The following is a 23,500-nucleotide window of genomic DNA, read 5'->3' as shown; positions in this document are numbered from 1 at the left end:
GGGGATCAGGGTATGGTCCTTCCTTGTGGGGGACATCAGACACCCGTCTGCACTTTTTAGTGGTTCACTCTTTATGTGTGTGCATTTTTTTTTATGCACCGGGTGGAAGTTTTTTGGGTGTGTTTTGCACGCCATGGGCTTTTTCAAAAAAAATAAATAAAAAAAAAAAAAGTCCAGGAGTCACTGTAGCGAGATCACTGACACAACACCCCCAGGCCCCACCCTTCCCCCAAACCCTCAACCCCTTCCTCACATGATGGGCCACTTAGGCTTGCCATTGAGGGATCATAATTTGACCGGTTCAACAGCAACCCGTTAAATTTCAATCCATCCTTTTTGAGGGGTGGGTTCCCTCCAGGTATACCTGCCATTAATCTATCGAATCTTATATGTGCTCCTACTATGGAGGCTCTGGAGTTAGGAATACAGTATATACAGAGGTTCCATAGCGTGGGCACTGTGGCTTAGGCAAGTATTTGTATATGTCTGGAAACTATTTTTGCTTATTTTTTTATTTATTTTTTCGTCATTTTTAATTGCCGGTATGTTTATTTTACATTCAGCTGTCGGCAGGGAACCCGCTGACAGCTGATGAATCCTGCATTGTTAAGGAGGCAACGGCCGGCTTCCCGACCTGCTCCTTAGCAAACCGCTATTTTGGTGGGGTGTAGTGTCTGTTTTTTGACAAATATCACATGTGATACTGCCAGCAAAAACGCCGGTGATAAATATTGGTTTGGACCTTTTTTATATTGAGCGCACTGATTCGCAACATTCGTTAACAAGTGCAGCTGAAACATCCCAGTGGTTTATGGACTTCTCACATTTTTGCTTTTTCAAATTGACTTATTGATTTTTTTTTTTTTTTCTTTTTACTTTTGCCAGTGCAGCATTTTTTTTTCTTTATTCCTTTACTGTGTAAATATATCACATGGTTATGTTGCAGGTGCCTTTCTGGTATTGTATTGAACGAAGCGCAGTTTTTGTTTTTTGGTTTTTCATGTGTTTGTGTTTTTTTGGTTTTTTTTTCTCTCTCTCTGGTCCATTTGCAAATATGATTTAAAGCAGACCTTCAGTCATTTTTTCATCTTCCATCTATTAAATCTTCTGCCCTTGTTTTAACTTTTGGATAGTAAAAACATTACCTTATACAGCCCACTTCCTGTTTCTTGTCTGGTAAAAAGACTAGACTTATGACATCATACACAGTTTTCTCTCTCTCTCCTGAGAGTTTTCCTGGAAGGGAGGGGGAGGGGGGGGGTGAGTCATAAGAGGGCCAATGAGAGCTGGAGGTGTGCCTCTGTGTGTGTGTGTGTGTAAATCCAGGAAATAAACAGGCAGCAGCTTCAGCTGCCCACAGTTATAGTGGCTGCAGCCAGACTCAGTGGGGGGAGATTTCTGCAGCATATTTGGCAAGTACAGAATCACAGTATACATAAACTAACATGCAAAGTGGTTGGAGGGAAGCTTCAGAATGGCAAAGATGTTTTTATTATTCCCCTTTAAGAGCTTACTGCATGGTTTTTAGACAATTTTGCTGTAAATACAGTTTTTTGTTTTTCCCTGTGAATTGAACTCTATTTACCGCTTGCGATCATTTATGCAAATGAGTTATGTAAAAAGAAAAATTATTATTATTATTTTTTTTTTACATACTGTCACTTTCCAGAAAAAGAGACAAAAATAATGACAACTTAAAAATTGCACCATGTCTCTTCCTAAACACCTAATTTGGGGGTATTAATACTATCCTGGCATTTTCTGGCCTCAAATGAGATAGGCCATCAGATCGCTTTTCATATATAATATATGCAGTGGTCATCAACCCTGTCCTCGGGGCCCACTAACAGGCCAGGTTTTATGTATTACCTTGGGGGAGATGCAGACTAGAATACTGCAATCACTGAGCAGCAAATGATATTACCTGGGATATATTTCAGTTATCTTGCAAACCTGCCTGTTAGTGGGCCCTGAGGACAGGGTTGATGACCACTGTATATATGTGTGTGTATGCATCTCTAACTATCTCTCTATATATATATATATATATATATATATATATATATATATATATTAGTGTGTGTGAATATGTATTTATATTTACAACTCAATTATTCTGTAAGATCCTATCCATCCATTCATTCATTTGTTAATATTTGTTGTGGATATTAATTATATATAATGTGTGTGTATATGTATGTTTTTAAATAAAAATGGAGCTCTAAAAACGCAGCTGATCTTGAAACAGTTCCATAAGTCATGGGGTTGCCAATAGGCAAAGGTCATAAACTGCTAGGACCAGACTTGTGTTTAGAGGTTCTGCTCTGTATCAATCAGCTGTGGAGAGCAGAAGCCACTCTAAACATAGATGAGGGAAAGGAGCGGCGCCACTCTGAGTGCAGTAAGTCGGTTAAAATTCAAATTTTAATAAACGCAGTATCAACTCACATTTGAGTAGGATAAACATGCATGGTATAATTTTTGCTAGAGCTCCTGTGGTCCAGCTGGGCAGCAGTGGAGGTCAGCAGTTCCTGTTGGCTCCGGTGGTTCCTGAGGCTGAGTTCCCGAGTCATACAGCGGGGGTGCATGCAGTTCGGAGCATGCATGCTCCTTCATCAGGCACCTCCTGAAGATATGCCTGACGAAGGAGCACACGTGCTCCGATTGCAAGCACGACCACGCCTCCCGTCTGACATTGCTAACGCGCCTGCTGTGTGACTCTCTTCAGCCTTGGAGCCTCGCGAACCACAGGAGCCCCCTGGGAACTGCTGATCACCACCGCTCCCCAGCTGGACCACAGGAGCCCTCGCCAAACTTGTACCATTCATGTTCTACTCAAATGTGAGTTCATACTAGGCTTATTACAATTTGAATTTCAACCAACTTGCTGCACAGGAGTGGCGCCGCTCCTTTCTCTCTCTTTAATTTCAAATCCAGTCTTTATTCTGCATACATTTAGCATTTTTTGTTCCCATGTTAACTTCTCAGCAGTTCCACATTTTCCATACAGAAAATTACATATTACTTAGGTAGCAATTTGCTGTGCCATATATGACATTAATATTGCCCCCCCGGTGAATTCTTTTCATGTTCTGGGAGTGCTAAGAGAAAAAAAACTGGATGGGGGGGGGGGATGCCTCATTGAGATTTCGGCATTCCGATCTAATTTACCATATCAACGCCATTCGCTGGGTTTTTAAGACGTTTCTCTATAACCTCCCAGTGAGGACAGCCTACGCGTTTTCTCAAGCTACGGCTATAATTGGCATTCCCAGGAGCTCCGTCTATTTAGACCTGTCCAATTAGGTTTCGCTTTTGCCAAAAAAAAAAATCGGCATCTCTGCAGTAAATCCTCGTAGCAGCATCTTGAAATAAGTAATTTGCTAAATGTTAATGTCTCTTTGCAGCCCCGTTTTAGCCATGCCCTGTTTACAAGCTAGTAAAACTTTGTAGTTTGTACCTTTTTTTATTATTATTTTATCAAGAGAACTGGGGTGAATGAGGCTACTTTCACACTGGGGCGTTGCGTGCACTGGTGATAAAGCGGCGCTATATTTAGTGGCGATTTACCGTTGTCTTTGCGGCGCTATGCGGCCGCTAGCGGGGCAGTTTTAACCCCCACTAGCGGCCGAAAAAGGGGTTAAACCCGCCCGCAAAGCACCGCTACAGCGCCGCTTTGCAGGTGGGTTTGCAGCGCTGCCCCATTGTTTTCAATGGGAAGGGGTGCTTTAGGAGCGGTAAATACACCGCTCCTACAGCGCTCTAAAGATGTGGCTTGCAGGACTTTTTTGACCGCCCTGCAAGTGCACCGCTCCAGTGTAAGGTGTAGAAGTGGTAATATCTTGTTATGTAGGTGTTTCTCTGCAGCAGGGACTGGAGCACTTGTCAGGATAGAAGAAAAATGGATGGGGCAAAATACTGTCAAATTCTTGACGTTTGCCAGAAAGTTGTCCAATGGGGGAGGGGGGAGAAGGTTTCCCTTCCAACATTGACCCAAAGCACAGCAAAAATGAGCACGCAGTGTTTGAAGGAGAAAAAGTTGAATGTCCTTGCATGGCCCAGTCAGAGCCCAGACTTGAATTCCATTAAAAATCTGTGGAATGACTTGAAGACTGCTGTCCACAAGCGGCCACCATCAAATTTATCTGAACTTGAGCAGTTCTGCAAAGAAGAGCGGCAAATATTGCAAAGTCTAGATGTGAAAAGTTAGTAGAGACACATCCCAACAGACTAAAGGCTGGAATTAAAGCAAAAGGTGGTCCACCAAAATACTGACACAAGGGGGGTGGTCCTTTTTCCAACTCAGTGATGCTGTTTTTTATTTTTTGTTTTTTTCTGACATGTTGGTTTTGTATCTTTTACTTGGCTGTTATAAGTTGCACTAGTAAATACCCCAGGATAAAACAAAACAGTGTCTGTCTTCATTTCAGGCCGAAAAGTAACAAAATGTGATTCTTTTCTATACCCTCTGAATGTCCGTTATGATTTTGTAATTTGAGCTTTGATTCAAAATCTAGTAAAGCAAGAAATCATTAGGCGGTCTAACCCTCTAGCACCACCTTCCTCAACATATTGAAGCATAAAGGAACCCTTGCCAGTCTCAGGCAACCCCTGCTAATAATTGCTGTACCTAAAGCTCACGGTACATTAGTGTGATGGTCACTGGGGAGGAATGCTCCTTACTTTTGACTTCATTGGGAAAAATCTCTCCTTACAGATAGCTAAAAAGATCATTGGTGTCAGTGGTTGCTTATCTGAGAGGCAGAACTTGCCCAAGGAACCCCGACCAACACCTGGAACTAGGGATTCACCAATAAAAATTTAAGAAGATACCAATTACTGATACCTACTGTAAGGGCTCTTTCACACAGGACGGATCCGTGATGATCTGCCCATGGACATCCGCTTACTCAGCGGGGATCGCTCCGTCGATGCCTGCTGAGCAGGAAGATGACAGGTCTGTCTCTGCACACTGCACAGGGACAGACCTGTCAGAGTGCCGCTCTCCCCTATGGGAGATCGGATGACGACGGACTGCAGAGTCACCCAATCCGATCCGGAGATGGATGGAAAAGTAGGTTTTTCCTCCGTCACACACTTTTTCGGATCGGAGCGAGTCGCATGTCAGCGGACTTGTCACCGCTGACAGCTGACGCTTCATAAAGGTCTATGGAGCATCCGTTCAGGTCTGCCTAAAAAACTGACAGGCGGACCTGAACGGATCGGACATGTGAAAGAGGCCTAACTGTTTTGTTTTCACTTCAGCTGTCAGCAATGGTACAAAGTATTGAAAAGTTATTTACAAACTAAATACATTAAAAAAAAAAAAATAATAATACATTTTGCGCTTTTTCAATGTGAAATGTGTAAAATATATGTTAATATATTTGTGTAAAAATATTCACTAACAAAGCAAACAAAAAAAAAGTTTTCATTATTTATCATTTTATAAAATAGACGTGACCAGAAATAAAAAAGCAAGAAAATAATGAAATAGAGCAGAATAGGGAGTTAATTAAGGCTGATTAGAGTAAGTTGAGGGTTAATAAGGGGTTAAACAGAGGAACATTTGTTCATCCCTTTGATCTGCAGGTGAAGAAACAGAAAGATACAAAAAGAAACAATGTTTCTTTTAATTTTTGTGTTTCAGTGGCTGAGCAATGTCAACAAACATTGGCTGCTTTTTTTTTTTTTTGACAGCTCCAATTACCAGACTTATTTAACATTTCAGCTGTCAACAGCTCAAAGAACGGAGCCTGAAAATATCGGTTTAGGTATCAGTGCATTTGCACGTGTACCGATACTTATGCAAATACTCTATTGGTGATCGGTGCAACCCTACCTGGAACCCTAGAACCGTGGTTGGGAATGGCTGCTCTAGCATCTAGCAAGCAGTGAAATATTGATTTAGGGTGCAGTGACCTTTTTATAACCCTTCTAGGAGAACCTCCTTATCTTGCTGTTGCCTTAATCTTACATTGCGTTCCTGCCTGGAGCCAAAGAAAAGAAATGGGACTGAAGCCAATGACAAGTAATCGCAGCTTTCATCCTCTGCACAGAAGAAACAGCTGCAATCTGGCTCTAGTACATGGCACACTATTGGTAAAATACAGATGTGCCCACTGTTTATAGAACACGCATATCTTCCCCGTAGCTTCATTAAATTTGTATTTTAGCTTTTGTTTTCCATTGTTTTTGTCTAGAACAGTCTCAGCTCAATTCCACAATACAGCAAATTACTAAATTGTCACGACTTGCTGCATTTGCTGGCTGTATTATACCGACTTTTTTATTTTTAATATTCATATGTCTGTTTTCTTTTCAGATCCTGAATACTGCTCGGAAGCACTTTGGTGCTGGCGGGAACCAGCGCATTCGCTACACGCTACCGCCTTTAGTGTTTGCAGCCTATCAGCTTGCTTTCCGATACAAGGAGAATTCCAAAGTGGTGAGTAAATGGTTTGTGATCTACTTGTATGAAACTTTACAAGACAAGTTTTTAGTTTGTTTTTTGGGGCTTTTAAACTGTTGCTGCCTGCTTAACACGCATGTGAGATGGCAAAAGGTTGGGCTTTATTGCCCACATGCTGCTTTACTGGGCTGCCGATGTTGGTGAGCTCAGAGCGCGCTGTCATTGGCGGCTCTTGGTCCCCACTAATGATCTGTAGCCAGTGGCACCGGCTCCCGATCATGTGACTACCAGTCAGTGGTCACATGATCAGCAATCCTTCCTGCCCCAATACAGACCCAATTAATCCACCAGAGCAGTTTTTTGCTTTTTCACACTTTTTTTTAAAAATAAAATAAAAATTTTAGGCCTGAAGATTGCATAAGCCCCCCCCCAAAACTTTTTTTCTGAAAGCACACACCCCGAAAATAGTGGTAGGTTAAATTTCTTAATGTTACATAATATTACCACAGAGGTTTAAGAAATCGAACAATTAAAGTTTAATTTTAGGGCACACAAACGCAATTAAAACGATCAGATTTTGTTGCGGAAAATTTTAGATCCAGCTCTCAAACTTTGTCTGTCGGAAATTCCGACGGAAAAAGTCAGTTCAAGCCCACACGCGATCAGATTTTCCGACAACACGATCCGAACGCACATTTTCCGTCGGAAAGTCCGACCGTGTGTACAGGGCATAAGCATTTTTCTGACATTTGTTGGTTTCAAGTTAAAATCTGTTCAGAACCAGGTTCCTCCACCCCAAACTCGCTCACCCATGTCTTTATGGACCTTGCTTTGTGCACTGGTCCAAATCATTTGGTGGAGGGGGGGGGATTGTGATGTGGGTTTTTTTTCAGTCCAGGGGTTGGGCTTGACCCCTTAGCTCCAGTGAAGGGAACTCTAAGCCCTTGTACACACGGTCGGAGATTCCGACGGAATGTGTCCGATCGGACCGTGTTGTCGGATATTCCGACTGTGTGTGGTCCCCATCGGACTGTTTCCGTCGGAGTATCCGACGGACCAAGTTTTCCAACTTGTTGGTAAAATTTTCCGACAAAATGCTCCGATCGGACATACTCCGATCATGTGTAGAGAATTCCGATCGGACAAAGTGCCACGCATGCTCAGATCAAATTCCTACACCAACGCTATTGGTTACTAGCGTGAACGTAGTCCCATCGTAACTAAATAACGTCATCACGTTCTGTTTCCGACAACTTTGTCCGACCGTGTGTATGGAACAGTTTCGGACAAAATCCGACAGGTTTGGTTGTCGGAATATCCGACCGTGTGTACAGGGGCTAAGGTGTCAGCATACCAAGACATTTTGGACAATTTTATATTCCCAACGTTGTGGGAACAGTTTGGGGATGGCCCCTTCCTGTTCCAACACTGGTACTGGCCTCAGATCAGATAACTAACACTGGTCTCCAGTAGTAAGGTGGATTGTCCCTTAGTGGCGATAGCTTCCCCTCTACCTTCGACTATAATTGGTTCCCCGGCCAGCGGAAGTGTTACTTCTTGTTGGACTACAAGCCTGCAGTCCCAACCCTACGCTGTTTCTCTTACTTCTGGATAGGCCCTCAGACAGCCTGTAATAATTTACAGGGCATCTTTTTTTAGTGAAGAGGTTTTCTAGATGAGATGGTGAGGTTGGCAGAAATGCCACCATCTCCACATCGTTCAATCAGAGAATGCATTGTAATCACTGGTAAAAAAACAAAAAAAGTTCTGGGAATGACAGCGGTCCCAAACAAGTGACCCTTATGGGTTATTATGCAGAGGAAAGGCTGCTCAGTACAGGACCTGGGAGATTGCGGCTATCCCTGTAGCAGCGCTGATTGGATTGATTGGGGTAGTAGGTGTGGCGCTGTTCTGTTGCTATAAGTGAACGTGTCCTTTTAATGTGAAATATTTGTGCTCAATTGGGTCCTATTTATATTGTAATAATCCTTCCTGAAATGTGTGTCACGTATTCCTAATCTATAAGTAAAATTATGAATAAATGAAATCAATAGACCTTAAATTTATGCAAAAAATTTAAAAATACCTGTATTGCGATTAAAGTGACTGGTGCTCTTTTAAACAGCTGATCAATCTTGGATATATGCAAACTAATTGTTGGTGCCTAGTATGTACGCAGTTAATTGGGCCTTCTTTATATTTGTAATAGTTATTCTTAGGGCATATAGCAAATGCTCATATTTCTCAAAATGTAATAAATAAATAATAAAGATGAAAAAGAAATAAAAAAAATCCCAAACCAAATATAAATGGACCTTGAAACGTGCAAAAATAAGTGGAAAACAATTATAAATAAAGTGACTATTGCTCTTTTTGTTAAACAGTTGATCAATCTTTGAGATATGCAGACAAATGATCAATCCTTGATATGTACACAGATGGTCCTTATTTAAATATTCAGTGAATCAGGTGACAGGTGCTCTTCAATTTATCATAAATTCACGCCTGAGCTTCATTTTTGTGCTCCCCCTGTGGTGCTGCACTCGCCAAAAAGCTCTCCCCTCGAGGGGACGTCCCACATTCACAATTTATGCCACTTTGTAGCAGATCCCAGATCCATGCCTCCTATGTAACTCTCCTCTCCTTCCCCTTTTTAAAAACCCCTGTCTCGTCCACATGCAGAGAAAAGATTGCACCCCATAGCATACATAATACCGCTTTATATCCTTTTATTTTGTTTATGCAGTTGGAAACATACTCCCAATCTTTCAATTTTCAGAAAGCATTTAAAATCAGAACGTCCAGCACAATATGTGCTCCACAGCTTCAAACGGAAAGTGACACATTGACGATGGAAGCTTTTTCCCTACGCGTTTCGTCAGCATGACGTCATCGGGAACGCTGACTACTACAGTGATTGCCCGCTTTCTCAGTGACCCCTCAGATAGAAGATATGCATGCTTACATTGATGCAGCTTGGACCAATGTAAGCATACAATAAGATCTTACTTGAGATGGCACCAGGATGCAGTGTAGGAAGAAGGTAAACCAGTGGAGGCAGTGTTTATGCTTTGGGGCAATATTCTGCTTGGAAACCTGGAGTCCCGCCATTCATGTGAATGTTATAGCAGTGGCCTCCTTCAGCAGGATAATGTGCCCTGCCACACCACTAGAACGGTTCAAGAACAGTTTGAGGGAAAACAAGTTTTTGAGTTTTTTGCTTGCCCTCCAAACTCTCCAGACCTCAATCCAATCAAACATCTGTGGGATGTGCTAAAAAAACAAGTCAGATCCATGGAGGCCCCACCTCACAACTTTCTTCTGCTCTCTCTGGCTCTCCCGTCCCTCCGGGAGACCCGAGTGTAGCTGACCATAGAGCTGATCAGAGACTGCATTGGCTCTAATCATCTCTGTGGTCTAAGAAACCAGAAGAAATTAGCTTTTCATCACTTCCGTTTGTAAATTAAATATTAAAAGTGTTTGAAAAATGCCAATCTTGGTATGAGCTTTTAAAGGCAGAGGAGAGATCTGGGGTCTAATAGACCCCAAATCATTTATTAAAGAGTACTTGTCACTGGCTATTGTGATCACCGTGAATATTTTATATTCCCTGCGATAATAATAACAGTGCTAAAAAAAAAAAGAAGTAAAATGTAAAAACAATGTAATAAAATGCTAACATTTTTAAGGCACTCCCCCTGCACTCATGCATATGTAAACATCGATCGTCCCACACATGTAAGGCATCCCTGCTAACGTCCGATCATCATAGGCCCTAATTCTAGCACCAAACCACCTGGGAAAATCTAAAGTGGTAAGCGGTTATGGCTTATAAAGCGTCACCTATGGATAATAACATTTGCGCAGTTTGCATGCGTAAAACTAGAGAGTGACATGCTTGGTTTTTATTTACTTGTAACATCTTTTATATCGTATCAAACAATTGGCTATTGTATTGTGTTTTTGTGCATTACAATAAAAAAAAAATTGAATTAAATAAAGTGTATTTTTCCCACAAATATTGTGCAGATACCGCATAACATAAAAAAATGGCAACACCCACAATTTTATTCTCGAAGGCCTCTGCTTAAAAAAAAAAATCATGTTTTTGGGGGTTCTAAGTAATTTTCTAGCAAAAAATAGTTTTTTTTTTGTTTTTTTTTTACCTGTAAAAAATAAAAAGGTGTGAGAAATGGTCTGGTTATCTATGAACAGCTCAAAGACAAGGGCTTGATGTATTGCAGGTACTGGTGCCTCATAGAAGGTTCCAACTCACTCACCAGAAGTCAGGGACAAAATAATCACGATGAGGAAAGATGTTTACTGAGCACACGTCAATGGGAAAAAATACTTTTTGGTACTTTTTTATTGCATTTTTCTATTGTATCTAAATATATTTTTAAGCGCTTTAAGGTCTGGTCTTAAAGTGGTTAAAAATATATTTAGATACAATAGAAAAATGCAATAAAAAAGTACCAAAAGTATTTTTTTTTTCCATTGACGTGTGCTCAGTAAACATTTTTTCTCATCGTGATTATTTTGTCCCTGACTTCTGGTGAGTGAGTTGGAACTTTCTTTCTATTAGGCGCCAGTACCTGCAATACATCAAGCACTTGTCTTTGATCTGCTCATGGATGTTATAAGCAGGGGAAGAGGGTGCCTTAGGGGATTGTTGTCTCCTGTTTTGATTGCAATAAGTTTTTTAAGATTGCAATGTTTTTCAGATCCTAGACAGGAGAACAAGCTTTTGTTTTAAAACTCATTTGATGGTAGGTGGATAATCATTCAGGCTGATCTATAAACATAGTTGGGAAAGAATCTGCCAGTTTAACTGCAGCTTGTCACCCGACCATCGCATGGGAATGCAATTTAAAGAAATCATCTGCTACAGGTTATGCAAGCATTGCCGTTGCTGTAAGCTTTTTACACTACTATTTGCCTGACTGGCTGGCTTTAATCATTTTATAGCTGAACTCCAGCTTAAAATCATAAAAAAAAAAAAATGGATAGCCCTGATATAGCAAGGATTCTCAAACTGGAGGTGCGACAGGCTCTGTGGGGGGGGGGTGTGTATAAGAGGGACGCCGCATGTCCCCGATCAGCGGCACCTCTGCAGTGGTGCCAAGCAGGATATCCTCAGTTTGGGTGGACTTCTGTTAGGACACAGGATCACCTAATATGGCCGCCGTAGACAACACTTTCAGACTGCGACTGGGAGATGTGGTGTCCACCTATTTTTTTTTTTTTTAGCAGAGACCTCAGAGATTAAAATGGCGGTTGTTGCAATTTTTTTAATTCACACGGTATTCGTGCAGCGTTTTTTCAATCACTTTTATTTTTATAAAATGCACTTTAATGAATTTTAATTTTAGACAACACTTTCAGACTGCGACTGGGAGATGTGGTGTCCACCTATTTTATTATTTTTTTTTTTTTTAGCAGAGACCTCAGAGATTAAAATGGCGGTTGTTGCAATTTTCTTTATGTCGCACAGTATTCGTGCAGCGTTTTTTCAATCACTTTTTTTTTTTTATAAAGTGCACTTTCATGAATTTTAATGCAAAAAAACAAAACAAAAAAAAAAAAACCACAATATATATCCAATTTTTGGGGTGAAATATAAAAGATGATGTTACGCCGGGTAAATAGATACCTAACATGCTTTCAAATTGCACATACGCTCATGGAATGGCGACAAACTACAATACTTAAAAATCTCCATAGGCGACACTTTAAATTTTCTTACAGGTTACCAGTTTAGAGTTACAGGGGAAGTCTAGTGTTTGACTCATTTCTCTTGCGCTATTGTTCGCGGCGATACCTCACATTTAGTACGGACATCATTTACATATGCGTATGCAACTTGCGTATGCGTTCACTTCTGCGTGGGAGCACAGAGGGATGGGGCGCTTTAAAAAATGTTTCCCTTATTTATTTATTTTGTTTCTACACTGTTATTCCTATTACAAGGAATGTAAACATCCATTTTATTAGCAATAAGGAATGACTGGTCCTCTTTTTGGAGCAGACCTTATTTATAGACCCCAGATCTCTCCTCTACCTTTTTTTTTTTTTTTTTTTTTTTTTTTTTAAAGGGGTTGTAAACCCTCATGTTTTTTCACCTTCATGCATCCTATGCATGAAGGTGAAAAAACATTCTGTCACTGACCCCCCATTGTATCTTAAAGCGGGAGTTCCGGAGTTACAAATACTGCAGCTGCTGACTTTTAAAATATGGACCCTTACCTGTCCAGCGTGCCCGCAATGTCGGCACCCGAAGCCGTTCTGTCGTTCAGCTCTTGGGTGCTACCGCCGCCATCTTCGGTATGGGGGAATCAGGAATTGGAGCCTTGCGGCTTCACTTCCTGGTTCCCTACTGTGCATGCGCGAGCCGCGCTGCGCAATACGGACAATCCCTGCTGTCTCTGGGATCCGTGTGTTTGTCACTGACCCCCATATATAATATGTATGTGTGTATATAATATATGTGTGTGTGTGTGTGTGTGTGTGTGTGTGTATGTATGTATGTATGTATGTGTGTGTATAGATAGATAGATATAGATATAGATATAGATATATATATATATATATATATATATATATAATATATATATATAGATATAGATATATATATATATATATATATATATATATTAGTGTGTGTGTGTGTGTGTGTGTATATGTGTATATATATATATATATAATATATATATATATATTGTGTGTGTGTTATAATGTTTGGAGTTTTCAGTAATTTTATAGTAAAAAATATTGATTTTAACTTTTGTAAGCAACAAGTTTTAGAGAAGGCTTAGGCATGAAGGGGTAAAATATGATGCCTTCTGGCTCTCCTGATCGCACCACATATTACAGTTAGGCGGCACACATTTACAGTCAGCAGTGGCGGTTCTCATAATAAAATAACCATAATTGAAAAAATAGATTTAAAAGCACCCCTGTTGTCTCGCGCACAGCTGAAAATGGAACTGCAAGCAGAGTGCGCACATTTTATGTAACCAACAATTGCGGCACACACCAGGGTAATTTTAGGGTACACGTCAGTTAAAACTTTTACCCATAACTTAATATAAAAAAAATGATGTTCTTTAGCAAGGGACATACATTCCACTTGCCTACCGGGCACTTTCATCTTCCTGCCCAGGCCAATTTTCAGCTTTTAGCGCTCTCACACTTTGACAATCGTGCCATCATGCAACACTGTACCCAAATTACATTTTTATCCTTTTGTTCACACAAATAGAGCTGTCTGCTTTCTTTTGGTGGTGTTTTAATCACCACTGTGTTTTTGTTTTTTTGTTTTTTTTCTGTTTCTGTTGTAAAATTTTGCAAATAATCTTTCTTCATAAATTTAGGCCAGACGTTTATTCTGTTTATTCTGCTACATTTCTTTGGCAAAAAAATAAGCCAAATCTGTGTATATATTGTTTAGTCTGTAGGAGAGTAAGGCCCCTTTCACACTAACGTCCCGTTCAGGCCCGCCTGTCAGTTTTTCAGGCGGACCTGAACGGGTGCTCCATAGAGCTCTATGGAGCGTCGGATGTCAGCGGTGACATGTCCGCTGACATCCGACCCGCTCCGATCCGAAAAAGTGTGACGGAGGAAAAAGCTATTTTTCCATCCGTCTGCGGATCGGATCGGATGACGACGGGCACTGCGGTCCGTCGTCATCCGATCTCCCATAGGGGAGAGCGGCGCTGTGACAGGTCCGTCCCTGCACAGTGTGCGGAGACAGACCTGTCATCTCCCTGCTCAGCGGGGATCGGCGGAGTGATCCCCGCTGAGCAAACGGACATCCACGGGGCGGATCAGAACTGATCCGCCCCGTGTGAAAGGACCCTAACCCAGACTATGGTAAACAGTACCTTGATTATGAAAGTATTCATACCCCTTGACATTTTCCACATTTTGTCATGTTACAACCAAAAACGTCAATGGATTTTATTTGATAGTCCAACACAAAGTGGCACATAATTGTGAAGTGGAAGGAAAATGATAAATGATTTTCAATTTTGTTTTTACAAAAATGTGGGGGGGGCATTTTATATTCAGCCCCCCTGAGTCAATACTTTATAGAACCACCTTTCTCTATAATTAAAGCTGCAAGTCTTTTTGGGGATGTCTTTACCAGCTTTACCCATTCCAGGAGGACATCATATGACCTCCACCTGGAACGACAAATGTGTTTAATGTGGTTAAAATGACAACCTGTAAAGCCTTTCAAAGCCTTGCCTGTGTACAATTTTGGGTACTTTTTGTATTTTTCACCATTTCATGGGCATGTGCGGTTTTATTTCTTTTTTTTTTTTTTTTTCTGAGGCTTGACACATATCTATTTGCTCAACGCAACTCTTTACCTAATTTTTTTGGGGGAAAAAAAAAAAGTGTGGCACTAAAATTCTTAAATTTTTGTATATTTTTTTGTTTTCCTGAAAATATACATTTGATAAACAGTTGCACAGATATAACGTTACATAGAAAATTGCAACTGCCATTTTATTCTCTTAGGGTCTCTGCTTTTAGAAAATATATATAATTTTTTTGGCGGGGGTTTCCAAGTAATTTTTCAACAGATTTCAATGTGTGAGAAAAATTTAAAAAAGTACCTGTGTGCATAGTGGTTCAAAGTGATTAGGCTCTGGACACTTTTTTTATTTATTTTTTTTATCCGTAGTGTACTCACCTCACCAATGGCAATTGCCTAATTTCCATACAAATATTGGCTTTTATCTTTCAAGACAAATTATGTTCACGTTTTTAATATTCATTCAGAATCCTCTGCCATTGTTGGTCTCATGTCGGTGTAGATTATTTTTAGGCTCTCAGTAAATAGCTAAATATTTCTGTACTTTGCTGTAAATTGATTGTCATTTTGCAGGCAGCCTTGAAGTGCTTTAGTTGGAGTTTTAAAAAGAAGGGAAAAAAAAATCCCTGCATGTTTTAAAAAGTAGCGTCATGCATGAAATTGGTTGGGACTGTAGAAATTTGAATACACAGTGACCTTTTATATTTTTATTTTTGCTTCTCTGCCAGTAATACAAAATAGTTCTGGGAGAGGTTCAAAGCAGCAAGGCTAATTTACTAACATAGAAAACTGGAACAAAAAACAAAACAAAAAAACAGATCACTTTTCTGTTTTAAAACGGTGGTCCCCAACCTTTTTGGCACCGGCTGCGTGGAAGAAAATTGTGTCGGGGTGGGGGTGGTGTTTTAACCTTTATTCACGGGCAATGGCTGGTGTTGGTGCTTCAATCATCACCATCAGGGCACCATGTTTGATATGGTGTCAGGGTGATTGAAGCGCATTATTTCTATTATTGTATTGTAGTGATAAATGAAATAGTACAACTCACCATAATGCAGAATCGGTGGGAGCCCTGAATGTGTCACTTGCCACACTACCTGCCACTTTGCCTGTCACCAGATGCGGAATGTCACTTGCAATGCCACCTGCAACGTTGCCTGTCACCAGATGTGGAATGCCGCTTGCCACGCCACCTGTGACGTTGCCTGTCACCAGATGCGGAATGTCACTTGCAATGCCACCTGCAACGTTGCCTGTCACCAGATGTGGAATGTCGATTGCCACGCCACCTGTGATGTTGCCTGTCACCATATGCAGAATGACACTTGCCACACTGCCTGCCACCACTGCAACACTGGTCCATTTAGCACAGAGGCAGGCCTCTGTGCAGTGGGGGGGGGGGTCGGAATGAAGGCAGGAGAGTGGTGATGCGGGGCGGTCAGTGAGCGATGTCATCAAGGCTGACAGGACACCGGCTGTGAGGGCGGAAGAGCGGGGGGGGTACAGAGAGAGATGTTATCTCTGCTTGCTCCGCTCTCTTCTTATATCTACCCATCCATCGCTCTTATGCTGGCCGCCCGCCTGCCCAGGTCCCCAGGTGTCTCTTAAAAAAAATAATGCATAAATAAATGTACATTTTTTTGCAGGTAAAAAAAAAGTGCATCTATTATTATTATTATTATTATTATTATTATATATTTTTTTTTTTTTTGGAGCCTGTAAAGCAGATCACTGGTGCAGGTTTCCTGCAGACCTGTCAATGTATCTCTGCGCCCGTACATCTCGTCGATGAAGAATTGATGAACTGCCACGGCGCTCATTGAGAACTACAAGCCGACAACCGCAAAGGATGTCAGGGCTTGTAGTTCATTAATACACGTAGCTCCGTGTATGAATGATGCGGCCAGCTGCTGCTGGCTGAGGGGCACTCAAAGGGGGGACGGGCTGGGAGCAGTGAAGAGATACCCGATTAGAGGAGGATCTTGGCTGTTCTGTGCAAAACCACCCTCACAGAGGAGGTAAGTATAACATGTTTGTTGTTTTAAAAAAAAAAAAAAACGAGGCTTTGCAATCAGGGGAGGCTTTTTTTTTTTTTTTTTTTTATTTATTTTTTTTTTAACTTTATTGGTAGTGCACAAAGTGACACCTCATTCCTGTTTCTGAACAGCGGTGTGGTGCATTGTCGCTAAACCATGTGTGAAAAAATCCTTGACCGAGAAAAAAAAAAAAGTTCTGGAGACTTTAAAGTCGTTGGTCTCTAGTTACCATGGCAACCCAGAATCGCCACTTTCAACTTTTGTTCTAAAGAGATAATGAAAAACCTCAGGACTTCAAGTGTTGCTCATGTAATGAACATTTTTACAGCAGCCTTATAGCTATTGTCTAAGTAATTGCCTATTGATTTGCTGCACTTTGTTTCACCTCCAAATTCTTCTGCGGTTTGTAAAAGTTGTGATGTGATAGAACAGTGGAGGAAAAAAAATGGACAGATCGGTGGAGGGGGGAGGGTGAAGAACCCCAAAGTAACAATCTTATTTACAACCAGTTCCCTAGCAGACTATAGACGAATGACGCCCACGTGGTGCACTAGCCGCTCCCGGTGGATGTCCTTCCCGGAATGCGCTCTACGGGCGGCGCTGCCATGTGATCCGTCGCCCACTGTATCCACCGGACACGGCGGACGACCGATCAGTGTACCGGCTGCTGCTGGCACCATGCAATCAATGTGACCAATTACAATGGATGGCTTTCATTCATGCCGCCCATTGTGTACTACTGTGTTGATCTCCGTGATTGGTCGCAGTGATTACATGGTATAGACAAGGCCAATAACAGCTAACCACAATGTTAAGCGCTGAATTAATTCCATTTCATTCAGTAAAAATGGTTGCTTATACCAATGAAATTCACTGGTATAAGCAATCCTAGTGAGTAAATAAAAAAAATAAAAAATCCTCATCACTTCCCCAGTGTATTACAATGTTACTATGCTACCACTGTATTGCTCTGGTTACAGTCTATAAAAAAAATAAAACATAAATTAAAAAAAAAGTAATCTAAAAAAAAATGGAACAAATATATATATATATATATATATATATATATATTTGTTATATATATACGCGTTGCATCACAAATTACGTGACTTTTTCACCGTATCATCCATCTAGGATTTATCCGCCTTGATTCTGTGGATGGAGGAGTCCGTTTTTTGCTTTTTTTGTGTTCACAAAAAGATCCCTCTATGGATCAATCTAAGATCCACCATTGGCCAGCCGAAGTTGGGGTAGAATTGCATATGTGAGCACCATTAAAAATTTGCTGGAGTACAACCCGCTAATAGGACCTCATGATGGACACTTCAGTGTATAGACCTCCTGGGCCCCCTGCGGTGTCCATTGGTCCCCTCTCATCTCCACGTCACTATATATGTCCGATATTGTATAGCGGTCAGAGGGAGGCACTGAGCGCTGTGCCCAAGCAATCTTCAATCCTGAAAGTTGCCAAAAGGAGCAATTTTTTATTTTTATTTTTATTTGCCAGATATGACAGTTTTCAAATGTATTTATTGCCTGACAGGTTTCCTTTTATTGAAAGCTTTTTTTTTTTTCCCTCCATCTTCCTTCTGTTAAAAATAATTTATCGTGGTGTAAATTACCGGCTGTATCGGCATGGAAACTCTGTTATAAATATTTAAGTAATCCAAGATTAAAGTTGATGTATTGGGTGCCATTTAGTTTGCTAAGTAAAAATTCACTGTCACATCCCCCTCCCCCATCTATATGCAGTCGCTCCAGTGCTGGCTGCACATTATTGCTTCCAATTGGTGACAACAGTGGACCATAGCTGAGAAATGTGTGTCATCACCAACACTTCTAATCTCCATCAGGGGTGCATGTGATCATGCAGGAGTGATACTGATAGGGACAACGTGTCACACACTGCCATTATTGTGCTAGACCAGCTTCTTGATGGTGACAACCGTGGACTAGGCCTGCATGGTTGTCTGTCAGCGCAGCTGCTTGTAGTCACCACTAGGGGCACATGTGACAGATTTGACGACAACTGCGAGAAAGCGGTCACCCTATACCAGGAAGCTCCTGAAAAAATGACTTTGGATGGAACATTTTCAAAAGGGGATTTTGATAGTTTTAAATCGGCAGCTATTGTTTAAAGTAATGCCTTCTTTAATAAATTATAAAGATTTGAAAAGATAAAAATCCCTTTTCAGGTTGGCATGAACATGTTAAAGTGGTTGTAAAGCCTTATGCCCCATACACACGAGCGGAAATTTCCTTTGGAAAAATCTTGGATGGTTTTTCCGACGGAATTCCCGCTCAAGCTTGGCTTGCATACACACAGTCACGCAAAGGTTCTCCTGAACTTTTCACCGTCAAGAACGCGGTGACGTACAACAGTACGATGAGCCGAGGAAATTAAGTTCAATGCTTCCGAGCATGCGTAGGAATTTTGCCTCGTCTAAATTGCTACAGACGATCGGAATTTCCGATCGGAACTTTTTCCTTTGGAAAAATGGAGAACCTGCTCTCCATCTTTTGCTGGCGGAAATTCTGCCAGCAAAAGTCCGATGGAGCGTACACACGATCGGAATTTCTGACCAAAAAGCTCACATCGGACTTTTGCTGGCGGAATTTCCGATCGTGTGTACGGGGCATTAAGGTTTTTCATCTTAATGCATTCTATGCATTGAGGTGAAAAACCTTCTGTGCTGCTGCGACTCCCTTGCACCCCCCAACCCTTTTTTCTTACCTGAACCCAATCCGATCCAGCGATGGGCGCGAGCGCAGCGGCTCCAGCTGCTGTCTCTCTCCTCATTGGACAGATTGATAGCAGCAGGAGCCATTGGCTCCCATTGCTGTCAATGAAATCCTGTGACACGGGGGGGGGGGGGGGGGGCTGGGTGGGTATGTGCGGGGCCCAGTCATTGACACAGACAGCGTGACTCGGGAGTGAGCCTGCACAGGTGCCCCAATGGAAAACCACTTTCGGTGGGGGCACCCAGTGAAGAGGAGGAGCCTGGACCGCCGGCGGGACAGGCCCCAGAAGAAGAGGATCGAGGCTGCTCTGCGCAAAAGTATTGCACAGAGCAGACACATTTGTTATTTTAATACAAAAAACCTTTACAGCCACTTTAAAACTGATACAAGATTTTTATTTATTTTTTGTGATTGCATTTATGTCTACTTTTAAAGAATTTCTATCAGTGGCTGACGGCTGATCTCTTTACTTTAACTACTTCCCACCCGTAGGATGTGATGGACTTGAAGTGGAGATATCTGGCTGATGCTTGCAGCTACAGACATTAACCTGGTATTTTTTTTATTTATTTTTTTGTTTTATAGCCAGCAATTCCCTGTCATGTAAAAGCCATCCTAGCGGCTGATGGATTTGCTTTTACGGGTAGTGGGAGGGGACTAGATGGTCCCTGGCCATCTCTATGATCCTGGGAGGCCAGGAAGCTAAGTCATGACATCACTCTTGGCTCTGGCAGATGTAAACACTGTCATTACTTTTTCTGGAAAGCCAAGATCTTTTTTTTTTTTTTTTTTAAATGCTCAAATTTTTTTTTTCATCTCTCAGGGTGGAGGAGAGATCTTGGTGTCTTAGGCTTCGGATGTCTCCATAAAGAGAACGTCTCATGCCCCATTTCTATCACAAGGGATGTTTTCATTTCTTGTGATAGGAAAAAAGTGATAAAATAAATTAATGGGACAGTGTTAATTTTAAAAAACAAAAATGAAAGAGATTGTATACCGCTGGATGTGGGTTTTTTTTTTTCGTCCTGCAAGGTAAAGTCATAATGTGCTAGTATACATCGCATGCTGGCACATTATGTGAAAATTACCTTAAAACGAAGCTAGTCCAGCTCTGCAATGTTAGTGCTGCAGCCAGGGGTGGACTGACAACTCATGGGGCCCCTGGGCAATAGGAGATTATGGGGCCACACAGTATATACAAACACACACACACACACACACACAGTATATAATCACACAGTATACACAGACATGTTTCTATTGGCTAAGAAGGTACTGGAGAGGTGGGGCAGCTATAATCTCTGGATTTTTAGACCAAAAGGATGTCGGTAAGGGACATTTGAGAGACAGATGTAAAAAAACCCACACATTTTTACATACTGTCCCTGGTTTTACTGAGGCTGGCAACCCTGATGGGGCCCCCTAGTGGTATGGGGCCCTCGGGCAGTGCCCGAGTGGCCCAATGGTCAGTCCGCCCCTGGCTGCAGCCACTTTTTTATTATTATTATTATTATTATTATATTATACACAATTTACGCAGCGCTTTACAATGTATGGAGGGGGGGGGGGGGACACAATTACAGTACAGTTTAATACAAAAAGGTACAGGAGGGCCCGGCTCGTATAGCGTACATTCTAAAGGGAGGGGGTGGTGGTACAAAATGTAATAGCTGCAGAGAATGATTTGATGTGGGGGTGGCTCGGGGACAGTTGTTGTGTGGGTGTGGGATAGGTTAGCCGCTTCAGTGTTCACTTGTCTTGCTTCCGGGTTTGCGGACTCTGGCTCTGCGACTGGCCGGAGCCACGATGACGTCGCTCCTGCGCATTGAACCGCCGTACACAGCACAGGGCTCAGAAAGAACGGCGCCGGTGGCTGTCCCTTCAGAGCGCATGCGCCAGTGATGTCACCGGCTGCATGTAATGTAAATATCTCCTAAACTGTACAGGTTTAGGAGATATTTACACTACCTATAGGTAAGCCTTATGATGGGAAAAGCTCCCCCGCCCCTTCGCGCTCGCACGCAGAAGCAAAAATTTACATAGGTGACGGTCACATAGGTAAACAGTGTTTTGTACCACATGTGGGGTATCGCTGCAAACGTTAAAGTGAGAGCAATAATTCTAGTGCTAGACCTCTTCTAATGGCAAACTGGTAATCTGTAAAAAAAAATTATAAATCACCTGTGGAGATTTTTAAGTGCTGTAGTTTGGCGCCATTTCACGAGCATGCGCAATTTTAAAGCATGACGTGTTAGGTGACTATTTACTTGGTGTAACATTATCTTTTACATTTTCCAAAACAAATTGGTTTATATATTGCTTTATTCTTCTTTTTTTATTTATTTGCATTAAAATTAATTAAAGTGTATTCATTACAAGTAACAATTGCGTTTGAAAAATCGCTGTGCAAATACCGTGTGACATAAAAAAATTGCCACACCCACCATTTTATTGTCTAGGACTTCTGCTTCCAAAAATATGTATAAAATGTTTGGGTTTTCTAAGTAGTTTGATAGCAAAAAAATATATATTTTTAAATGTAGGAGAGAAATGCCGGAATTTGGAATTTGGTTAAAGAGAGGAGTGGTATTTCTATTGTGCTCTTTATCATTTTCCTTTCATTGTGTCCCTGGACAGGACGACAAGTGGGATAAAAAGTGTCAGAAGATCTTCTCGTTTGCGCACCAGACCATCAGCGCCTTAATTAAAGCCGAATTGGCCGAGCTGCCCCTCCGACTCTTCCTCCAAGGGGCCCTGGCAGCCGGTGAAATTGGATTCGAGAACCACGAGACGGTAGCCTATGAATTCATGTCTCAGGTAATGACCTTTTGTGTCTTTCATTTTTTTTTTTTTTTTTTTCTCTGGCTGTCACTTTGGCTGATCTGACCTCGTCTGGCTTCTCTGTTATAGATTTGTGACTTTGGAAATTGCTGTTCCCTGAAGATTTAGGCCCCTTTCACACTGACGTTCCGTTCAGGCCCGCCTGACAGTTTTTCAGGCGGACCTGAACGGGTGCTCCATAGAGCTCTATGGAGCGTCGGATGTCAGCGGTGACAAGTCCGCTGACATCCGACCCGCTCCGATCCGAAAAAGTGTAACGGAGGAAAAAGCTATTTTTCCATCCATCATCGGATCGGGTGACGACGGGCACTGTGGTCCGTCGTCATCCGATCTCCCATAGTGTCAGGTCTGTCCCTGCGCAGTGTGCAGAGACGGACCTGTCATCTCCCTGCTCAGCGGGGACCGACTGAGTGATCCCCGCTGAGCAAACGGATATCCACGGGGCGGATCAGAACTGATCCGCCCCGTGTGAAAGGACCCTAAATCTTGTTTGTTAATTTTTCTTAAAAGCTAAACCTTCTTAAAAGTTTTAAAACTTCGCCATTGCTTCTTGTCCTTTTTGTCATGCCTAGTAAAAAGAGCCATGTTTTTCTTTTCATATTTAAAGTAGACGTTCAGTCAAATACTAGCTGTATTTAAAATTTAAACCTGCTCCCACCCCCTTTTTTATGTCTATTCTAACTACCCTATGATAGAAAGATGTGTATACTTGCCTATTGTGAGGCCACTCTGGTCACATGATCACCCCAGTGGCAGCTTCTGTGTAGAGGAGAGTTCGCCGGCAATAGCTGCAAAGCCTATGCGGTGACATCGCCCAAAGGCTTACTATGAGGCATCCCTTGACGGCTGCCCCCTCCTCTACACTGGGAGCCGATCATGTGACCAGACTGGAGGCGCTCTCAGAATAGGTAAGTATACACACCTTTCCTTCATAGGGTAGTTAGACTTTGAATGAAGGTGGGCGTAAAGTGGTTCTAAAGGCAGAAGGTTTTTGATCTTGATGTATTAGGATAAAAAAACCTGTGTGCAGCAGCCCCTCTAATACTTACCTGAGCCCCATTTCAATCCAGTGTTGTATGAGAGTCTCGGCTGCTGTGCGAGACTCTCACTCCTCATTGGCTGGGACAGCAGCAGGGTGTCATTGGC

General features: G+C 41.8%; 1 protein-coding gene across 1 annotated transcript in view; it reads left to right on the top strand.

Moving 5' to 3' along the window:
* VPS35 (VPS35 retromer complex component) overlaps nt 1-23,500 on the top strand; it is a gene marked incomplete in the record, with an annotated part of 134,781 nt that overhangs the window by 90,864 nt on the left and 20,417 nt on the right. Inside the window, 2 exon segments of the mRNA XM_077452409.1 lie at nt 6,326-6,448; nt 22,151-22,330. Coding sequence (XP_077308535.1) covers nt 6,326-6,448; nt 22,151-22,330 — 303 coding nt within the window.

Source organism: Lithobates pipiens, unplaced genomic scaffold (genome assembly GCF_037356315.1).
Source record: "Lithobates pipiens isolate NorthernLeopardFrog02 unplaced genomic scaffold, aLitPip1_a1.2 Scaffold_10, whole genome shotgun sequence".
Classification (NCBI taxonomy): Eukaryota; Metazoa; Chordata; class Amphibia; order Anura; family Ranidae; genus Lithobates; species Lithobates pipiens.
The sequence above is the reverse complement of the archived record's forward strand: the minus strand, read 5'-3'. Positions and strand labels throughout refer to the sequence as shown.